This window comes from Artemia sp. Qi Xiang Cuo, chromosome 4 (genome assembly GCF_049724085.1).
Source record: "Artemia sp. Qi Xiang Cuo chromosome 4, ASM4972408v1, whole genome shotgun sequence".
NCBI lineage: Eukaryota > Metazoa > Arthropoda > Branchiopoda > Anostraca > Artemiidae > Artemia > Artemia sp. Qi Xiang Cuo.
The window spans coordinates 43,673,722-43,689,458 of record NC_142797.1 but is presented as its reverse complement, the minus strand read 5'-3'; the positions used below and the strand labels follow the sequence as shown (position 1 = coordinate 43,689,458).

The window sequence follows — 15,737 nt, the reverse complement described above, 5'->3', positions numbered from 1 at the left end:
TCGAATTTTATCAGTTTTTGCCCAAGGAGGGTTTTCCTAATGTCGAAGCTTTTGCATCACGTACCTTCCAATCTTTAGAACAACATACTTGTGCGAACAGACATTTTTGGGGATGAAATATTTGAAGAATAATTTGAGAACAAACTTTTCTGATGATAATCTCAGGTCACTGTTGATGCTAGGGACATTAAATCTAAAACTAGAAACATTTAATATTTTGGTATCCAAGAAACAATTTTACCATTGTTACTAATACAGGTGTTTATGTGCATATATTATTAAATTATATTAAACAATATTAATGCTATAAATATAATATCAAATGTACAATTGAAAACAAAATCTATGTTTTGACTTTTTCTCATTTGGACCTCTAAGTGTGTAGTCGGCCCCCAAACTGCTGTTAGAAAGCTAATGCGGTCCTCCGGAAAAGAAGCTCCTATATACCAAATGTGGTATTTCACATTTTTTGCCAGTAGTTGCCATTGTTCACACATAGTATTTGTTATAGGGAAATAAGCGATTTTTTTTTGGGGGGGGGGCCTGTGGGAGAGAATTTCCGTGGGAATTTTACATGGGAGGGGATTGGAAGGGGATTTCCTGGCATGATTGTAAAACGGTCAGAAATTAAAAAAAAACAAGTTGTTCAACGGGAAGTATGAAGCAGCATTACAGTTTAAAACTAACAGAAACTATTTCGTATATGAGGGGGGCTGCCCCTTCCTCAACCCCCGATCTATACGCTAAGGTTTGATTTTTTGTCATAATTCTTTAAGACAGACTGCTCAAACACAAATTGAATTTGAATGAGATGTATTTAAAAAAAAAACTTTAAAAGACTTATAGCGTGAAGAGCAAGGATTGAGGACGTGCAACCTTCCCTCCCCTTTCATTTACGGAATGATTTCTGTTCGTTTTAAGTTTTAATGTTGCTTCTTATTTTCAGTTGAAAAAACTTGTTTAGGTTTTATTTAATATTAACAAAAATCCCCATCCACCCCAATTTTTATATTTAAAAAAATATTAAAAAATTTTGGTATATCTACGGCTGATAATCTGACCAAATATCCAAATTTACTCAAAAATTGCTAAAATTTTAGTTTTTAAAGAGAAATTAGAAGACTTTTTTTAAGACACAATTTTTTTTATATTAACCAATAATACAACTATGTCCATTAAAAACGAATAAAAATTATTTAAAAAATATTTTCCAAAAAAGGTTTTTCAAAGATAAGTAAAGAGCCTAAATAAAAAAATTGCTATGAATTAAGTAAAACTAAAAAAGAACAGAAATTAATATTAATAACCGCATCAAAGAAGTTGAAATGAGTAACCATTCTAACTTAAAACGAAACAAAGATTACCAGAAATAAGAATGAGGCCCCAACCCCATAAACCCCTCAAAGACCAGAGGATCATTTGTACTCTTCCGAAAACAAATTGTATTTTAAACAGTTTTTCTTTTATTATTATGATATTGAAAAATCATAAATTGCAGAGAGTGGTAGAAAGTCATCGATATATACTGAATAATCAGCCTAGTTTTATTAGTCTTGTATACAGTAAGCTTTATCTTCTATACTTTCTACCTTTTGAAGATATTTCTTTCAAATATGTAGAAAATAAAATGTTGAATTATTTATTGATTCGTCAAAATAAAAAAAAAATAAAAAATATTGCTTCAAAAATTACCAGCGTGCATTGTAAAAGAGATATAGCTATCCATTTTCTGTATTATAATAAAGTGGAATTACTGAAATTTTTTTTAAGCCACAATCATATCGTTTTTCGTAAGCCTTTTAGACTTTTTGGGTCCCCCCTTTTTTCGAAAATCAGGTTTAATCATTTTCCAATCAGGAAATCAAGTTTATTGGATCAACCTATTCCCCCCCCCCCCCTAGAAAAAACCTGGATCCGCCCCTGAATTCGGGTAGTGTTAAACTTAATGAACTTTATATATTTGGAATCGGCTGAAAAAACTAATTCTTTTGATCTATCTTTTGTTATAAACATTCCGTTTTTTAGAGTTTCGATTACTATTGGGCCGAGTCACTCCTTTGTTCGATACCATGAACTGTTTAATCAAACAAAATTTGCGATATGTGTACTTATTGTACTTCGATATAGTGCAGACATATTGCCAATCATTGTGGTTTGTGATTAACCTCTAATTTTTTTCCTATTTCCCTAAATGCTCCCTGAATGATTTTAAATCAAAAGAGGCGTAACACTTCAATTTTTTTGCTAAATCTACCAAAGCTGCCTTTTTTAACTGGATTATTTGCATAATTTGACAGCCGTGGCCCTGGATCTGAGTGGATCATTTGGGGCTGCGGAGGCGTTTAGATGTCCCTTTTCAGTTGTCATCACCTATAAAGGGTGCTAGATTCTCAGAAAACGATGGAATGAATCCTTCCTTCCTCAGCTTTCATTAATTGATATCTATAATTATATCAACTATTCATAGGTAAAACTTTCGTTTTCCTCCGCCATATCCAATAATGTGCATACGAACTTGCTTTGTCCCCGTTCCTAGCTGTCTTTTAGGCAGTTTGGTCGCATCTTTGAATCTGTAACTATTTAATAGTCACACTTTTGAAGAGCATATGCCTATCTTGCTTAAGCATTTATGTATCTAGATTCTTATAGTATGTTGTGTTGACTGTCCATTTTCGTTTATTTTCATAGATTCCACAGAATTCCTTTATATTGAGTATCTCCTAATAAAACTAAATCCCAGATCAGACATCTATAAACCGGTTAAATTACGTTTCTCTTCGTTACTCTGTCGGCAGTTAGGCAAATTCCTGGTATTTGTGACGTTGAGATTATGAATGTATTCAACGCTTCTTGATTATGGAATAGGTGGTTGTATCAATCCGAGTTTGCATCTACTATCGAGTGATATTGTATAGGATTTGCTCAAGTAATAATCTTTGCTTTTGAGCTTGTTTTAGCATTGATGAATAGATCAGATCAATTAGATGTTAATATGTGGTTATAGATAACACAATTACATATCTCCTCATGCATTTTTCTGTTTTAATTTCCGGGTATTGTGCTGAAATAAAACTGATGTGTGGCAAAATACATTAAAGGGCTCGGCACACGTATCTGATTTCGGGAACCGATTTCAGCATCAGTGGACAAACGATAGCGGTAAGAAAAATCTGTTTAAAGAAAAATTATTGCGGGAGATTTTCAAAACAAAAAATCATGGACACAAATAGTCAACTGGAGTTTATTAATAGTTGCATGATTGATCTCAGCCCAGTAGCGGGGTCTTTCACCACATATATCTCTGACTGACTATTTATTTGTATCCCTAATTTTTTTTTGTGATGATCATGATGAAAATCGGGGCCGAAAACTAGAAAATTTTTCAAGCTCAGATCGACGCCGATTTCTTTTAAAATCGACGCTGATTTGGAAATCAGTTCCCGAAATCAACTTCGTGTGCCCATCCCTTAAACGTATATAATTTGGCGGTAAAATTCTACTTTGGCTACTTTTGGCTATCAGGGAAAGGGGTTAGGTTAGGAAAATGAAACTTTCAGGGATGGGTCTACAGGCTAAAGTGTCCCGGGAAGGTATTTTGAAGTACCTGCCTCCACTCCTCCCTTGAGAGGGTCCTGAAATTTGCCTACATGACAGGTCTAAGCTATACCTATTGAAATGTTAACAAAACATTTTACCTTAATTTTCAGTCATCAGTTTCTTTTTCTCTGGCTTTAGTTCTTAAAATGCAATTGCTGTTATTTGAGTAGAATTTTAAGCCATAGGATATCAGTATTTTTTTTCAAAATTCAGGAAATGTATTTGCATATCTTTGAAACCTTATAAATTGAGATTGAGCAAAGTTGTGAAGCTCAAAATAGTTTTGTTTTACTTTATTTAAGCAGAAGATCTATTTTGCAAGGTTTCACTTTCATAACGCACAGATTTTCAAAGGTCATCAAAGGTCAGTACCCTCTAGAGAGAGGAGTGGAAGTAGGTACTCTGATATACCTTCCTGGCACATACTTTAGCCTGTAGACCCATCCCTGAGTTTCATTTTCCGATAGCCAAAAGTAGGTGAAGTAGAATTTTATCCAAAATACCTTCCCAGGACATACTTTAGCCTGAAGACCCATCCCGGAAAGTTTCATTTTCTTAACCTAAGCTCTTTCCAAGATAGCCAAAAGTAGCTGAAGTAGAATTTTACCTTTTAGGCATATTATGAAGTGTTTTTCGTTTCGTGTTTCCTTGAGGAGTGGACCTGCTAAACTGATGCCGAGATGCATTTTCTCAGTGGTTATTTTATGCCCTAATATGTACAAAATTTTCTATATTCGAGGACCGTAATTTAAATACTTTTTTCTTTGATCCCGCAGGCCAGAACGTTTTCGCACTTAGTTCCCATGGGACTTGCAATCTGTGGACAATTGAGTACCTAGGTAATTCAAAAGAGACTGTTTTGCCAGGCTATCAAAATGGCCTATCTGCAATTTTCAGGAACGCGTTTGGGGAAACAAAATTGACTTTCAGGGTTGTTCTTTTCTTTGGGGGGGGGGGGGGTGTTTGGACCTAGAATTAAGAGCAGAGAAAGGGTAACAGTTTGTCTCAAATCTCCCTAAAAGTTTAACATTTTAAGCAGCTGTGGTACTAGTTTATATTCAATGGAGTAGCTACGTAAATCGAAAGACACTAATGTACCCAGGTTCACAGAATAGGGTGTCTACAATATCTCAGAAATGACTTGGCAGAATCTAAGGCATTATGCACATCCGGGCTATCAGAATAGGGATATCTTTAACATATTGGGAACGGCTTAGAGATGCGGTTTAAACTTTCAGGCAGTGTAGGGGGGGGGGGCAAGGGGACTGTTTTCTTGGGAGCTGGCGGATAAAAATGTTGTTTCGGTATATGTTCGCTTCATATACTAAAATATGGTTCAATACCAATCTAGGGCTATAATGAAAGAAAGGTTGAGATGGCTAGGGCACGTTGTGCGGATGAAGGATGACAGATCCGAAGATTGTTCTTTTCGGCCAACCGTCTATGGCTAAACGGAAAGTAGGTCGTCCTCGTCTAGGGTGGGAGGACGTCAAAGAAAGATTTAAAGGAAATGAGAACTTCGTGGGGGGGGGGGGTGTGTAAAAAGGAAGGCTTTGAATAGATTGGGATGGAGGAGGAGCGTGCGTAGTTGTGTTGGCCTCAGGCGACTTGGTGCTGCGGTGAGTTGTAGTTAGTAGTAGTAGTAGTAGTTTTATATGCTAATGAGAGACGAAACCCGTCAGACTGGTTATTTCTCAATAGCGGTCTCTTGAAATGGGATGTAAAGAGTAGTTTTCATTGCGTTTACGATACTTAAACTGTATTTTTGGGGGGGGGATTAGGAGGGGGGAAAATGTACCAAGGTTAGCTTACGTATTTAATATATGCTATGTTTTACCCCCTACCCCCTAATCTGCAAATATGTAGCCCAAATTTGTTTCTAAACTATCATATATTCATCCTATTTCATTTTATTTTATTAGCATTAACCAAACTTGACCTTTTAGAAGTGACCATATAATGCACCAGTACCGTTGTTTCTGTTCCACCTAAATATTTTTTACTATAAAGCTTTATGAAATAGAAGGTACTTGTTAAGAACCCAGTAACACGTTAAGAACCGCATCTATAATCTGATGAAATCCTAATGAAAAACATGTTTCCGCTGCCTTGTGAGATATTGCTCACTTCGTGAAAAAGGTTTAAACTTTAGTTTTTGGGGTTGAAGGGGCAAAAAAAGGTACTTAGGTTAGATTTAGTTTACGTATTTAATATATGCTGCTTTACCCCCCCCCCCCCTAATGTGCAAATATATAGCCCAAATTTGTTTCTAAATTATTATGTTCTTATCATACTTTGTTTTATTTCATTAGCATTAACGAAACTACACTTATTGCGTGTTTACTGGCTTCTTAACAATTACCAAATAGAATCTATTAAAGTCTAAATAGCAAGGTAAATCAGAAGACACTCTCATAGCAAGGTATCAAAATAGCGTGTCCGGGAAATGCTTAGAATATCAAGTTGAAAACTTTCAGGTATAGGGGATCAAGTGGGCCCAAATTTTGACTTTGGGGTGGGGCGAAATCTTGTCCACGTATACTTTTCTGCACTATAAACCCTTGTGGGGACTATAATGCTAATTTAAGTAACGAAATAAACCAAGTGTGCTCTCGGGTGATCAAAGCGGTGTATCCACAGTATTCTGAAAGTAATTTTGTAAGTTTGGAAGAAATTTGAAATTATTATGAGTATTTCTGCTAGTTTATTTTTCTTTGGAAACGCAAAATTAACGCGAGGAAAAGCAATCAACCCTAAGTTATCCATCAAAATAACAAGGATGAATAAAGGATTAAGATCCAGAAAAATCGTTGATGGCGCATAAGGTGTCAACAGCTATCGACATTTCAGTTGTCCTGGCCTTTTAAGGACGTTTGATACCAAAAAAAGAAAAATTTCGGGTCTTAGCGTCGGCTGATAGTCTAAAAGACAAAGGGCCTATTAGCAAAGTTTATCAACACCACTGGGGGCTTCCAAAGCAGTTCTGGTATAAATTGATAGGTGTTTTTAGATGCTTCAAGAGTTCGACATGCTAGTTTAAGACAAAGGAAACATTTAGTCTCTCACTAATTGTTAAGCAAAATGCTGTTTAATCAATGTATGTACAGCATAAATAATGTGCATCCTGTGTCCGCAAAGATTTTAATCTAGGCAGCTATCACAGCACGAAACTTCAAAAAGCTGTCAAATTATTCGATGAGATGTCTTTTTTGATTTTTAATGTTTTCCAAGCAGGTATACAAGAAAATATTTTAGGATTGCCCTTTCCTGAACTCTAAAAAGAAAATTCTTCACCGTTCAATAGAGAGAAAAAAAAAACTAAATTTACGCTTTCTAATGATGTAGGCTTCATTAAATCCGAATATCTCTTTATCTCTGTCACAAAGTTTGAGAAGTTTAATGGTTTTTCTAAAATTTCCGGGAAAGTATGTGTCGGTTTGTAATTTTCTGTTGATTGTTCAGGTTTATCTAAGCCACAGTCTATATAATTAGGTTATTATTATATTATACGGTTATTATTATATTATGTATATTATATGTATACTGTATTATTTTATACTATTATATATACTGTGATCTAAGCAATGCAGCCAAATTGCTTTACCATTTTATTTTAAAAATCAGAGAAAAACGACAGTAACTACTGGCTAGACATTATGAATGAAAAATAGGTCAAAACAAAATAATTACTGTTTATAGCATTTCCAAAACTGGTGATCTTTACTGTAGATTTTATTTTTCAGGCAAAAGAGAAAGCAAGTGCTGAAGGAGGGACCGTTGAACCAGAAAATAAAAAACAAGCAGCATCCAAAATGGAAAGACAACAAGTACCCGTAATGGAAGGAGAGATGTATGATGAAAGAAGAGATCCCGTAAGTTATTTTGCTGAACATCGAACCCGTTTACCAATTGCGGTTTTTCCTGAGAAAGTTTCTACTAAACGTGTAGTTTCAACTAAACGTGTTAGTAGTCTACTTTTTGCCTTTTTTAAAATTTCTTTTATCAAATGTCTTCGTGGTTTGAAGAATGGATTAGCCCAGTTTGTTCCGTGAGTAAATGCCTAAGGATGTAGAGGTCTCTCCTGTCATGGCTTCCAACTTGGGTAAAAAAAAGCCCGCAGTAAGCCTTCAGTAGGCTCTTGTGGGGAGCGTAATCAAATTTGAACTCTAAGGACTGTCGTCGGACATACAGAAAAAGAAATAGTCCGAGAAACCAGACTTCAGTTGTTTGGCTGCTGCTTTTTGCAGGAACTGTGGCTAATTTGAACCCGAATGACTTGTCACAAACCTTTGGAGAGACAAAGAAAAAATACAGAAACCTTTGTCACAAACCTTTGGAGAGACAAAGAAAAAATACAGAAAGGGATACATATTGTCGGCTGATTAATGTTTTTTGTTATAAATTCATTGCACTTCATTTCCTTAACACATTTATTCGGAACATTAGTAAAAAGCCCGTATTTGTTGCTTATTGGAGTATCCTAGCTTGAAGAAAAAAATGGTTGAAAATAGTTCTCCAATTTAATGGATGTCAAATCTTCCTTTGGAGATTTTTGCAATTATTTTGAATGCCAGATGTATTTGGCGTTTCTCTACTAATAAGCGCAAATGTGTTTGTTCAATTTTTCTTCTCTTTTTCTATTATTTTGGGAACAGTATTTTATGACAAAATGCAAAGATTTTGAAAAAAAAATATGCCGCATAGCGTATTCGCATGTAAAAAAAGGGTAAAAATACGTTGTTTAGGGTATTAGTGCAGTTACGCCTCTGCAGGTGTGACCTGTGAGGAAACGCCCACTTCTAAAAAGTTTTCTCCCAAATGGACAAGACTGTCACGTGTCACGTAGTGGCATGGGACATTTAGTCTATTGGTTAGGTTTTCGTCGATATTGTCTTGTCGTTCAACTCAAGCTTTGCATTACTAAACAATGCATTGTCACTGAAAATTCATAAAAAATTTGCAAATAAGTTAGTCTATTTATCGAAAAGTTTGTTTCTGGACTGTTGGATTTTAAATATGGGTAATGTCGCATTTTGTTTGCTTCAGACAGACTTAATTTATTCGCATACTTGTTATCTGCGGTCGCCATGTGTGCAAGCTAATATTGATTGTGAAAATGGTATTTCCGTGATCCTTCCATACATACAAGACGAAAAAGAAACTAATAAGATTGTTGATAGTTTAAGAAAAGAAATAACACATGTAGTTTGGTCTGTTGTGTAGCTAAACCGAACAGATATTTTTCGGAAGGGGATCACGCTTGTCGCCAAATATCAAAAATTTCGAAACTGTATGAAGAACGGTGTCCGGTGTTTACCCCCCCAAAATAACCCCTCCCACCGCGAAAAAAAAACAACAAAATATTACCCGTGGAAAATATTACTCTCCCCCCCCTGTGGCTGGTTGGTCCCCAGTCACTTTCGACTTATAAGAAAAGGACCAGAACTCCGAATTTTCTGACCTAATGAGCACCCTCCGAAGTTTCTGCGACCATGCGTTGGAGGTGTGGATAATGAAGAGGCAGCCCCCCTCCTGTATGAAATAAATTCTGCTCATTTTTGGGTCTAATGTTACTCTTTACTTTCATAATAACAGCGTAGACCAGAAATATTCCCAGAAATCATAGGGGAGTAGATATCAATTTCACATTTTTGATTCGCTTTTAGTTTCTTTTTCATCCCCCTCACCAAAAAAATCCTGGTTACGACCCTGGGGATTGTTCATCAATTTCTACCTCCATTCTCCCCTCGTCTCTCCCTTAGAATAAATTCTGTATTTATCTAATGACTCAATGAAAGCTGGGATGTTTTAGCATTAAAATGAACCCTTTGAGGTATCTCCCTCCCTCCCTCATTACAAAACGGTCAGAGAACCCCATTGTAGCAGTTTAAGTGCCTTTTTAAGTCTTTTAATTTGTCCACTGCATCCAGATAGTACTTATTATTGGGAAACATACGGACATTTTTCACGGGTGAGTTTTCTGTAGAGGGGGATTGTCTGGGCGAATTTTCAGAGGGGAGAAAGTTTTTGGGAATAATGCCCTTTCAGCTGGGATGTATTTTCCACGGGATGGGGCGATATTTTCCATGGGCAGGGTTGCCACCGGTGACACTTTAGTGTTACTTTTGACACTTTTTTTTAAATGGCACTTTTTGTGACACCTGACACTATTAGGACACTTTTTAGCAAAAGTGGCACTTTTTTGCTAAGTAGCACTATTTTATAAAAAAAGAATTTTTTCAGACAAAAAACCGGAAGGAAAACTGTCAATGTAGATATGCATCAATATCCTTTTTTCTGTCAGTTAAGATTCTTATCTTAACTCTGCGCATGGCAATTATTGGATGCAAGAATCTTTCTGTGCGGTGAAAAACGTAAACGTGTTTGTCTATCTGTGTGTGAGAAATTTTTATATTCTTATTCTTATCACTGATAAGCGAAGATCACCCAGTGGTCTTTGGTACGAAATACTTGGCAATGAAGAGGACAGAGACAGACATTTAACTGCAATGTGGTGAAGCCTTCAATTGTTTTCAGTTGTTTAGTTCAACTATTTTATGTTGTTGCAATAATTTGTAGGCTCATAGACGATAAGTCAGTCAAGCAGTTTGCAAGTCTTGAGTGGGTCCTAATGCAATTTTTATGTTTTATTAGTTGAGGGTTGACTACAATTCAAAGAAGAAAAGCTAAGAGTGTATTTTTGTGCCACTATGTTAATAGCTGTTACTATGTTAACCAGTTACTGGGCCAGTGACTGCTTAACTTTACGTGTCTTGTCATCGATTTCCGTGACTGAAGCTCTTGAAGCCCAGTGACTGAAAAGCTCACTGGTGACGTCACACAGCAACTCAGCAATGCAAAAACATCCACTGAGCTCACTGGTGTCCCGCAAGAATATCTAGTGACCTCTTCAGGGCCTGGGCCAGTGACGCAAAAATGCGCTCTAGAATTTCTGTTCATATTTTTCTTTGAACTCTTGGCAATGGACAAATGAATATTCATACATAACCATCATACTAAAAGCAAAACTGATACCAAAATTCCCATTATCTTAAATCTTATGCAATCATTAGCAAAATCACAATCTAATTTCACTTTTTTTTTCTTACTTAAATTTATGTTACATCACTACATAAATTGAATTTGGACACACTTCCTCATTTTAATTATTTCATTCCCACAAATTTTTTATTGTAAATGTGCTTTCATACTGATACTTAAAATGCTAGTTGACTGTTCCTATGCCCTAGTCCCTGGAGACATCGTAAAGAAAACTTTACTGGGAGTGGCGAAAGTTCTCGTGACACTTTTTCTATGCAGGTTATGATAAATAGATTAGATGATATAGCTGTCTAATTATTTTTCCACTAATTTTTCCCAAATAAATTATTTGAGAGAGTTAGTGTCTGAACCACTATTAGTCGTGTTTATCATAGGATCATCAATAGCTACAATCTATGTTCGTGGCATTCTCTTCAGCATTTTTGGAGAAAGGAAAAGTTTCAAGCACCTGAATACACTGTTATAATCCAGATAGTTCATTTTATGGAAAAACTAGAGGAAAAACTCAATGTAGACGAGTATTGCTGTCCCTTTTTTTCTATTTTCTCAAAAGAAAAAAAACTGTAGGTTTTTCCTCTTTTCTTTTTTCGTTCCTTTTTCACGATATGAACAAAGACTGGTCAGAAAAAAAAAGAGAAGAAAGTACTTAGTGGGACGAGTTACCCTTTTATACAGTAAGCACCATTTATGTTTTAGTGGGTTTTTAGGAGGGGGGCTGGAAAATTGACAAGAGTGCAAGTGTTGCGCAAAGCCGGAAATCAGCACTGACTAAGTAAAATCAATTTTTTTTCTAATAGTTTATAGATGGCATTAGATCCGACATTTCATGTTGGAGAAGTTAAAGATGCGGGAAACCACGGGGGGTGATCCCAAGCGGATTGTCCAATATTTTCAAAAAGCTTGTTGATATGAGCGCGAGCGACGCAAAGCATTGCGAGCGGCAAATTTTTGGAAAATGACACTTTTTACACAAAATTGACACTATTTTGTCACCCAGTGGCATAAAAAAAACCGGCTGAGTGGCAGCCCTGTCCATGAGGAGAGGCAAACGCCTAGAACTTAAAATGTGTACCGCAAAAGGGTAATTACTACGGTTTTAGTTACAAAAGGGACTATGAGAAATAGTAGATTTCCGGTACTTTTACGACTCGAAAAGTTAGTAAATAAATTATTACCCTGGGACGGAGAACACAGTGTACTAGGTAGCTCTATTAAGTAGTTATAATTTAGTTTCTTGTTTTCGTCGTGTTTCGTTAAATTATTTAAGAAAAGAATCTCCGACTTGCATTCATAAAACCGTTTTGTATGAAAAGTAAGAAGCGAATTTAGACCAGTTCACCTTTATAAATGAAATTAGCGTATATAGATGTTCGTTAAACTTCAGACGAATAGAAATTACTACAAATAAGTATGGTGATCCATCTCCCCTTTGTTTTTTAACCTTCAGTGAACATAAAATACTACAAATACGTATGTTGCTGCAACCCCCTCGAATTTCTCAAAAGGTTAGTCTCCTTAGCGGTTCACCAATTGATTAAATTGAAGTCTTTCAGCCATTTGATTATTCTACCCGTTTAGAAGGAACGGATTACAAAAAAAGAAAATCGGTAAAAATTAGTTTACATTAAATAAGTAAAACTAAGTTTATTGTTACAAATATATTGACATTTGAAATAAAACTTTTGAGGTGTATTTTTATTTCTCTTAATTTTATAATCGAAAACTGAGCATCATTGACAGCATATCTTTTTGAGCAAAGCATAAGTGACACTAACCTTTTGAGAGACATGGAATGGGGCGGGGGGTGAGCTGGTGTGTGACAAGACCATATTTTGTCTGTGGTAGTTTCTCTTTTCTTTAGTTTTCATTTCATTTTTCACTTGTTCCCTTGGTTTGACATTTTGTAGTGTTACATTGGTTCATTCGATTGTAAATAGTGAGTTCTAGTGCCTTTTTAACTGTCGAAAGTGATTTGAGGGAAGCTACCCCCCGTGTCCTTTTTTCTACCCGCCCTATACATCCCCCTTGTTAACGGATAAAAGTTTTGATTTGGCCAGTTTTGTTCAGAATAGTCGGAAAGTCAAATAAATATTCGTTGAGGATTGTATGACGTCTGCAGTCCTTGGTACAAGGGCGATAAATTATACAAATTGCCAAATGTTTACAGATTGGTTTTGGATGTCTGATTGGCTCAAAACTTGCAGGGATCCTCCTCTGGGATAAGACAAGTCACTTGTTCATAGGGAGGAGAAGCTAATGGATCCGGTAGTGGGCCCAGAAGCTTTTTATCCGGAACATTTTGAAAATTGCAGCGTTACAGTCTTGCAGGCCAAGAGGAACACAGTGTAGTGTGCAAAATTGTTTGAGGCACGGAACTAAAAAGGGCCAATAACCTATTTTCTGGTCGACTCACACTTACATCCTAAGTCCTTGGGCAAAGGGGGCCCAATAGAAGTAATATTGGAAAAAAGTGGTTTCCCCCAAAAACGGGACCCGACAAAAAGAAAGCTAAAAAACTTCTGAACGAATAAAACTTGAAAGCGTAAGTCCCTGGATTCAAGCCACCCTAATATGCAGTAGCAACATAAATTTGAGACCATTTGCCTCCCAAAAATGGAGTTCCAAATAATGGGGGATAGTCTGGGGGAATTCTCAGTAGGGAGAAAATTTTGGGAATAATTTCCTTTCAGCGGGGATCAAAGCTGTCGTGTGCCTAATCACTTATCAGAATCATTTTTTTTTTTTTTTTTTTTTTTTTTTTTTTTTTTTTTTTTTTTTACAAGAAATGTTTCTAATTGAATTTGATAAAAAATTGTATTCCTTCTAGGAATTCAACCCAGCTTGTGAAAGAGAATTCATTGAAACGGAAGAACCGTCTCGGAACTCTAAACAAGAGGAGGAAGAAGCCAATAGAGAAATTCAAGAACAAAGTCGTCAAATGGGGATCGACCCAAGTAAAGCTGGTCATGAAACTCGAACTGGTCTAGACTATCCGACTAGTCAGGATCGAGTCACTAAACACAAAGAGGAGTATATTGAAAAAGGAGAGGAAGACATTCCTTCGGTAATATTATATTTTTATTATATAATATTATAACATTATAATATATTAATATATATTATAATGTATAATATATTATATATAATATATTAAAAATACTATAATGTATTAAAAATAAGTATTAATATGTAATATATATATATATATATATATATATATATATATATATATATATATATATATATATTAATATAAATAATATATTAAAAATATAATATAATATATTAAAAATAATATAATATTGTAATATAATATAATAAGGAGAGGAAGACAATATAATAAGGAGGATTACCGAAGGATAATATTATATCCTGTAATACCAGTCTTAGAAAAGATTTCAAATCTGCTATAAGCTTTATAAATACATCTGTCAGAGTTACAGACTCAATTCACAAGTTTAAAAGTAGAAAGAGGGTAGTATTTTTATTAAAATGCCCCTGAAAAGGGGTTTCGCCTTAAAATTAGTTGTCATTTGGAAACTAATTTTTTTTTTCTGTCAGTAAAAGGGGTGAGTTCTACTTTGTGGGGTCCTTTAAATCGTTTAAGCAATAATAAAACGAACAAACTGAAAGAAAATAGTTAAAGCGTGGTTATTTAATTGTTGGGGTTCGGTGGGCTGCATCGGATGAGGGCTGCACTCAAACACTAAATATAATACATGAGCACCAGGCTTCAGCGTGCTATTCAAAACATTGATAAACTACGTTAGTTGTACATTGTTTGCTCGGCTGCTAGCTGAGCTTGATTGCGTCTGAAATGTTTAACAGTAAAGCTTACGTTAAAATGCAACTAAAAATTTTATTGGTGGCTGTATTAGTCTGTCGAAATATGCTTCAGCCGAAGCATCACGACTCTAAACCGTAGTAATTTTTCCTTTAACTTGTCAGATAATATATACGCTCTTGTTATTATCTCTGACTTAAGAAAAATTATCTTTTTTTACTATTCAAATTGGGACTTTTGTATATATGTAGCTGATAAAACTATTACACCCGTCTGGAATGTATGTTCATTGTATTCAACCAGCTCTTGTGAAACAAGTCTTTTTAGCTTAATTAACGTATCACGTCCTTACTCTTGAGTATTTGCTATGAAGTAATATCGCAAACCTCAACTATTAAACACTAAATTATGTTTCATGTATAGAAAGTAAAGCTTAGAAAATTTTTATAAAATAATTGTCCTAGTTTTGCGTAATTTTATATTTTTAGAGTAACTACTATTTTACCAGTTAATAGAAAATCTAGGTGACAACTGTGACCTGACTTTCGAGTTTGTAGTTAATTCACTTTGCCTGTTTCATTGACTTGATAACTTGTTTCATAAAGCCTCAGTTTTGATAATTTACGTAAATTTGGCTCGATTTAGCGTGTTCATTGTTCATAAGGAATGGTTTTAACTTTTAAGTTGAAATATTTTGAACTTTGGTACCTTTTGAAGTGACAAGATCCATGATTGGGAAAATAAGAGCAAGTCTTTCCACCATATTGTTAAAGCAAAATTGTTGGTTAAGCTAAAAAAGTGCCATATGCTATAGGGTCACAAGATTTAGTTACTTCAAAAAGACCATATGGTATATTTCTGCACAACTGATATTAGTTTTGCTAAATAAAATTAGGACCGTGGAGTTGCCCTCCCTGCAGTCCTTAGAAAGTGCTGGCAAAGGGATAAACTTTTTTTTTATAAAATGCTCGGATATACTGAGCACTTGCGTTTCAGGTACAAAATAGATAATAAGTAGTTTCTAAATACATAAAAAAAGATCGGATTTGGAAAATTTGGATCTATAATCCAGACAACGAATTGAAGTATAGGCTATGCATTAGATTTTGTTCGTCCAAAAGAAAACGAACCTTGATTCTTTGAAGTTAATTACATTCCCAGAATTTCAAAATAACCTAAATATTTGCAATGTTTTTCTTGTATTATGCTGGCTATTTGCGAGGTTTTGTAAGGTTAAACAGACGTTCTAAAGACACGCACCGTTTAGATTTATTTAAAAAACTTTAGTTTTACT

At 35.1% G+C, this 15,737-nt stretch overlaps 2 protein-coding genes across 4 annotated transcripts in view; both read left to right on the top strand.

Annotated features, from left to right (window-relative positions):
* Positions 1-15,737, top strand: part of Non2 (upstream activation factor subunit spp27 homolog Non2) — a 98,340-nt gene that overhangs the window by 54,098 nt on the left and 28,505 nt on the right. The window lies entirely within an intron of this gene.
* The window catches only part of LOC148953143 (uncharacterized), a 45,573-nt gene that overhangs the window by 29,439 nt on the left and 397 nt on the right, over positions 1-15,737 (top strand). For 2 of the 3 annotated variants that reach the window (XM_089088322.1, XM_089088325.1), the window contains 2 exons: positions 7,341-7,559; positions 13,487-13,723. In XM_089088322.1, coding sequence (XP_088944448.1) covers positions 7,341-7,559; positions 13,487-13,723 — 456 coding nt within the window. The remainder of the gene's footprint in view (positions 1-7,340; positions 7,560-13,486; positions 13,724-15,737) is intronic. The other variant, XM_089088323.1, reaches the window with a different exon arrangement.